Genomic DNA, 6,637 nt, shown 5'->3' on the forward strand with positions numbered 1-6,637 from the left:
AATCATTTCGAGATGAAAAATAAAAATGAAATAAAAAAACGAATTCGTTTATATTAACGTGGCAATAGAAAGTGGCGAAGGGGAAATTTATCTTTATTATCAAATCGTAAATTTTTTTCTTTTTTGTTCGAGTATCGCAAAAAGCCCAAAAAAAAAACATTTCAGTTTTGGATTTTATCGGAAAAATATTAAAAATTATTTTAAAGTGGCATTAATTTAACGAAATTAAAAAAAAGGAAAACGAAAATGGCGGCTAATTGAAAACTGTCAGAAACGGGTGTAAAAAAAAAAAAAAATTATCCAATTTTTCTATAGAATTTTTTATTATTCTTTCGAATTCGACGGGGGGAAAAAAAAAAAATTAAAATTATCTTTCTTTTTTTTTCGAATTCGTTCTAAAGACACGACCGGAAAAACTAAAAATTAAAAAAAAATTTCTTTACTTTATGAAAATTTAAAATAATTTTCCAACTCAACACTCCTCCTCCTCCTACTCCTCCCAAAAACGAAAACTTGGAAATTCGTCAATAGATAAACTTTTACCCTCGATTTTTCTTCTTCTTCCTCCACGATAAAATTTTCCTTATTAAAATTTTCATTCTCTTCGTTAAAGTTAATAATATTAAATAAGAAAATGGCGGCGGTCGGGGTGGGAAGTTTAAAGAAGAAGAAAAAAAAAACAAAAAAGCAGACGACGAACGTTGAAAATCTACAATCGGTTCCCTTCCCGTACTCCTCCCGCCCCCCACCCCCATCAAAATAAATCCAATTAATTTTCATTTTCTATTTAAAATAATAATACTCCGCCCTCTAATGATTATAATGATGATGATGATGATGACAATAATAATAATGATAATAATAATTATATTTATTTGTTTGAGGAGATTAAACAAAGTAACGGTAATTTAATTTTATTTAAAACGAAACGTAACGATTGAAATATTATTATTATTATTATTATTATTATTATCATCATCATCGTTTTAATATTATTGATTTTGTTATTTTAATATTTATTTATTATTATTTAATAATATTAAATCAAAATTTTTACATAAATAAATTTTATTAATGACGTTTACGAAAGCCTTAAGATTTCCGTTACGTTTTTATACAATAAACAATCATAACAAAACAATTGTTTTTGTTTTGATTCGATGTTTTGGCGCGTAAATATAAAAGTCATAGAGTAATGAGTAAGCAGAAAAAAAAATTTATTGTTTTAAAATTTTGACGCTTGAGCGCGCTTGCGTGCGGGCGCGAGTATGTGGAAGATCGCCATTAAAAATCATCATGTTCTTATTTAACGTTAAACTTTTTCAACCGTTCAAAGGTCAAAAAATGTCTTGTTATAAAATAAAAAATTAGTTTTTAGTGTAAAATTATTAAAAAGAGAAGAATAATACAAATAATAATAATAATGAATTCGAAAAAACGTTTATAATGAGAGGTAAATTAAAAATTTTATTTATTTATCTTGTAAACGTCCGCCATTTTTTTTTTCTCAAAATACGTTAAAACTAGACAAACGACTAGGAAATTAATTAATTTGTTTTTTCTCTTATTTAAGTTAAATTTATACGTTTGTATTATAATTAAATGAAACAAAAGAGTTTGTTTGTTTGTTTGTTTGTTTTACTTTTTCACAAAATTTCGTAACGGTTATTTTTTTTATTATTTAATCGACGCCATTGTTTTTCTTATATTGATTTTTGTGATAATATGAAATGAAAAAAAAATTCCCCTTCCCCTTTTAGTTCCGAAAAACAAATTTTATTCCGACAGAAAACAAAAAACAAAATTCAATTAAAAAAAAAAACCTTCATTGTTGTTGCTGTTGCTGTTGTTTTTCCGTTAACATTTTCATTTTATCAAACCGGAAGAAAACAGTAAAAATTATTACGTATGAATTTTTTACGACCTTAAAATTTTTTTTTTTTTTTTAGGAAAAAAGGTTTTTCCGGTACAAAAAAATCGAAATTTTCTTTTTTTTTTAAGTCTCTCACGTAAAGTGTGTGAGTGCGTGTATGCGTGTGTGTAAAAAAAAAATTTACGATCGGTTTTCTTCGCCTTTTTCATCTTCATTTTTATATTTTTTAACATAAAACATTTTTTTTTTTTTCGAGGGTAAAACTTGTGGGCGTGTTTTCTCCTCCATCCATCCATCCATCTTTCCCCCCCATCCACCCCCTACCCCTCCCCGAAAGAGAAAAGGAAAAAAAAATGTTTTGATACAAACAATTTTTGACACTTAAATTTCCGGTTTAATTTAACATTACGTTCGATAACTCGAAGAATATAAATTTCTTTCCCCCACCCCATCTCCTTCCTCTTCCTCCTTACATCCCCGTGACCTTTAACCCGCCGCATATACAACCGTGATATTATTTAAATTAAAAAAAAAAATCCTTTTGTTTAATAAAATAAAAAAAAAAAAACTTTTTTCATCCTTTTTCTTCTTCTTCTTCTTTTCATAAAATTTATTTTCTTTTGTTTTCGCTTTACGTTAAAATACACATATATTTTACTTTTTTTTCTTACATTTATTAACATTATATCTTAAAATAATAATAATAATAATAATAATAATAATAATAATAATAATAATAATAATAAACGTTTTAAAGTAGCCTTTGTTATTATTATTATTTTTTTTCCCCCCGAAGAGATTCTTTTCCGCCATGTTTATTTTTATTTATTATTATTATTCTTTTGTTTTATTAATAATTATTTATTAAATAAATAGATAAATAAATAAATAACTTTTTTCTTTTTTAGGAAAAATCGTAAAGAACCGGAAACGACGATATATCAAGTCAACAGATCGGGTCACGAACATTGTGACGTCACAGATGGTACACTTTTAGACATAACGCCACTGATAGTCGATGATAACAAACTAATAACGCTTTACGATAAGGATTTAACGGAAGGAATTAATTTTTTAATAGGTGAGATGTTTTTTATATGTAATATCTACTCCTATCTCTTTCTCTCGTAAGGAACCCGACTAACCTTTAACCTCCATCATCCAAACTCCATTTTAATAATAATAATTTTTTTTATGTTACCCGAAAGGGAAATTTAAAAAAAAAAAAAAAAAAAAAAACAGGTTAATTACCTTATTTTACCTGAACTTTAAAAAAACCTTTTTATTGTTTAAACAAAAAATTATAGTTTACAACGTGACCTTTACCCTTCCCCTCGCCTCCCCACGTACTCCACCCACTTACCTTTTGGTTTTGTTTTAAAATTTTAACCCTTTTGAACCTTTTTTTTCTTTTTTATTATTTATTTAATTTAATTTTAAAAAGGTTTAGGGTAAAACATTTTTATGTTTATTTTTTAAACAAATCGATTTAAAATTTATCGAAAAACATTTTTGTGTTTGTTTTGTTTTATAATGATAAACATAAAAAACATAAATTATTTTTTTTATATGTTAAAATCGTAAAAAAACAAAGAAAAAAAGGACAACAAACATTTTTTTTTATAATAAATTTTGTTATTACGAATAAAACGCGTTATAATGTTTTTCGGTTATGTTTTATGTTTTATGTTTTCCCCCATAATAATAAAAAAAAAATAATTTTTTATGATGATATTAAGTAAAAACATTATATTTTTTATTGCTGTTGCTGTTTGTTTCATTATAAAATTGTTTGAAAATATTATAAAATGTTTTAAGAACAAACAAACAAAGGAAAACAATGTTTTATGTTTTTATTTGTGTTACAGTTGTTTCGCAATTATGGGGAACACAATGCATTCGATTGAAAGTTACGGTTAAATCGGATAATTGTGGAGAAAATGCGGATTGTTCAAACAAAGGAGTTTGTTTTTCAAATGTTTCAATGGTAAGACAAATCATTTCCGGTTTGTGTTTAATTATAACTCGGTTAAAATTTTCCACGTACAACAAACAACAAATCAAAGAACGTTAACGTTTTTTTTTTAAAAGAAAATTTCAGAAAGAGGGTAGGAGGGGTTAGGGAGAGAGAGGGTGGGAAGGAGTAGGAGAGAGAGACGGGGGAAGATAAAAAACTTTTTTTTTTTTATAAAATGAAAATTTCCAGACGAATCCTGGATAAAAAAAAAAAAAAAACTTCCATCAAAACTTATAAAAAAAAAAAAAGCCAAAAAATTATACCTTTGGGTATTGTTCAAACGTTAAATTTATTTATAACATCAAAATTCTTTTTAAAAAAAAAAAAAAAAAAAAAAAGCAGAAGAAATTTTTTTTTTCCTTTTTTTCCTTTTTTTTTTTTTTCTCCAGTAAATACGAAAATTGATCCTTTTTTTTTTTTTTTCATTTTCCCCCTTTTTCTATTCCCCTTCTAATTTTACATTAAAACAAAAACTTAAACCTTTTTTTTTTTTTTTTTTAAATCCTTTTATAAATTGGTATTTTATTCCTTTTTATAAAAAAAGAAAATTCTAGAACAAAAAAAAAAAAAAAAAAAAAAAAAAAAAATTTGAGTGCGTGAGTGTGTGCGTAAATGCGTGGGTTCCATATTTTTATATATATAGAATTTTGATTTTTATTGATAAAAGAAATTTTTTTTTTTTTCTTCTTCTTTCACGTTAAATCCCTCGGGGTTTTGTTTTTATATCGTTTTTCTTTTTTTTTTTTCTTCTTCTGCTATTTAATTATTAACCCTTTTTTTTTCGTTTGTTTGTTTGTTTATTGCTTTTTCTTTTTGATTATTTTTTAACAGGAAGGATTCGAATGTCAATGTTGTCAAGGTTACATAGGACCACATTGCGAAGAAAAAGATGCTTGTTATCCGAGTCCTTGCAAGAGTAATAGCATATGCGTGGATTTATCACAGGGACACGATGGCGAAACTTTTCAATGTTTGTGTCCCTACGGTGAGTTTTTATTTTTTTCTACTTACACGAACCTTTTTTTTTGTTTTTGTTTACTCGGGAGAATTGCATTTTGCACTAACTTCCCCACCCCACCCGGTAGGTGGGATTCTTTCCCGCGGGAGTACAACCTGCATTTCAGCCTCAACCCTTTCCTGAGCCGGAACTATCCGCTTCACATTCGCGAGGAGGGAATCCCACCTTTTACCCTTCGAGAGACAATCCCAAGCTGCCACCATCGACCCTGCCTCTTTCGCAGGGTCTGCGAGTTTCCAGAGAGAGAGAGAGGGAGGTATCCGGGGTTCCGAATCCCGTTGATCGTTCATCTGTCTTCCTTTTACGTGGTACTTGATTCTATTTGGATCCTCTTCCTTTTCACCCTCTCGAACAAGGGTCGGTGCAATGCCTCGAAAGGGTGCTGGGTCACTTATCCCCTTCTTATCAAATTTTATCAGGTCTGTTCTTGATAGACGAGCTGAAATTGAACTCACGACCGTCAGCTCGATAACCTTCTTTCAGGCTCTCCCAAGGGATCCAATTTGAATATTTACTCCTAGCGGGGGCATCTGTCAACGTGTCAATCCCGAACCCCCCCCCCCTAAAACATTCTCTATACCTATCCTCCGAGTAGTTGGATTACTTGACTACACCACCACTCCTACCTAGATTATTTTTCTATTTACACGAACATTTTTTTTTTTTGTTTTTATTGCTCCTTTCGAAAAAGAAATTTCAATTTATAAAAAATTTTTTTTTTTTTTTTCGTTTTTATTCAACTGGAAATTTCGTTTTTATCTTAACGTCTTATCATTATTATTATTATTATTAATAAATTATCAGTATATGAAATGTTCAAATCCAAAATTTTCTTTTGATAAGAAAGGAAAAATAATTTTTCTAAAAAAATTAACTCAATAACTTTAATGAAGTTAACGTTATATCGAAATTTAACGAAAGTTTTCACAAAACTATTTAACTGGAAAAGTTTTTTTTTTTTTTTAAATTTTATCCAGTTGTTTTATTTATTATTATTATTATTATTATAAAATTTATATATTCCAGACTTTCGTATTAAGAAAATAATATCATTATTACAAATATATTCGTACGACATTTTTTTTGTTTTTGGGGGAGAGGGAAAAGGGCGGCAGCGCACAAAATCGAAAATTTAATTATTTTTTATTGTACTTTATTTTATCCAGAATTTTCCAGAATTTTTTTTTCCAGTTTAAAAAAAAAAATATAATACGAATATAAATTTTTATTTCGAAAGATTTTCAGGTAACATAAAAAAAAAAAAAACGTAACCGTAATTTTCTTTTTTTTTCTAATTTAAAGTTTTTTTCTTTTTTTTCTCATTTAAATAAACTGTTCCCAAGACGAATTACTAACGATATTTTAACGTGGCATTAGAAAATAAAAAATGAAACGACATCGACAAAGAAAGAGAGAAAGAAAGAAAAAAAAAATTAGAGAGAGAATTCTCTGATTTCTTTTTTTTTTTTAATTAAATTTTAAATAATAATGCGATGACTTTTTGAAATAATAATAATAATAATAATAAATGAAGGCCGGTTACGATAGTGGGTACGTGCGCGGTCCTGTGAACGAATCCAGGCTGATAGGATCGTGCCAGACGACAAACCGGATATCGACCTGAAAAATGGTGTAAGTTAATTGAAGTATCCGTACCGGGGGGGGGGGGAAACAGATGGAGAAGCAGACGAAAAACTGAAATAACCAGCAGGATGGGGGGGTGGGGTGG

At 28.1% G+C, this 6,637-nt stretch overlaps 1 protein-coding gene across 1 annotated transcript; it reads left to right on the top strand.

The window, feature by feature from the left end:
- Positions 1-1,296: 1,296 nt before the first annotated feature.
- Positions 1,297-5,747, top strand: Phum_PHUM617460 (uncharacterized protein; the record flags this gene model as incomplete). The annotated part of the gene is made up of 6 exons (XM_002433181.1): positions 1,297-1,336; positions 2,002-2,014; positions 2,782-2,954; positions 3,742-3,860; positions 4,722-4,875; positions 5,713-5,747. The coding sequence occupies 6 exons, from the start codon at positions 1,297-1,299 to the stop codon at positions 5,745-5,747; spliced, it is 534 nt and encodes a 177-aa protein (XP_002433226.1).
- Positions 5,748-6,637: the final 890 nt, after the last annotated feature.

This window comes from Pediculus humanus, genomic scaffold (genome assembly GCF_000006295.1).
Source record: "Pediculus humanus corporis 1103172108322 genomic scaffold, whole genome shotgun sequence".
Lineage (NCBI taxonomy): Eukaryota > Metazoa > Arthropoda > Insecta > Psocodea > Pediculidae > Pediculus > Pediculus humanus.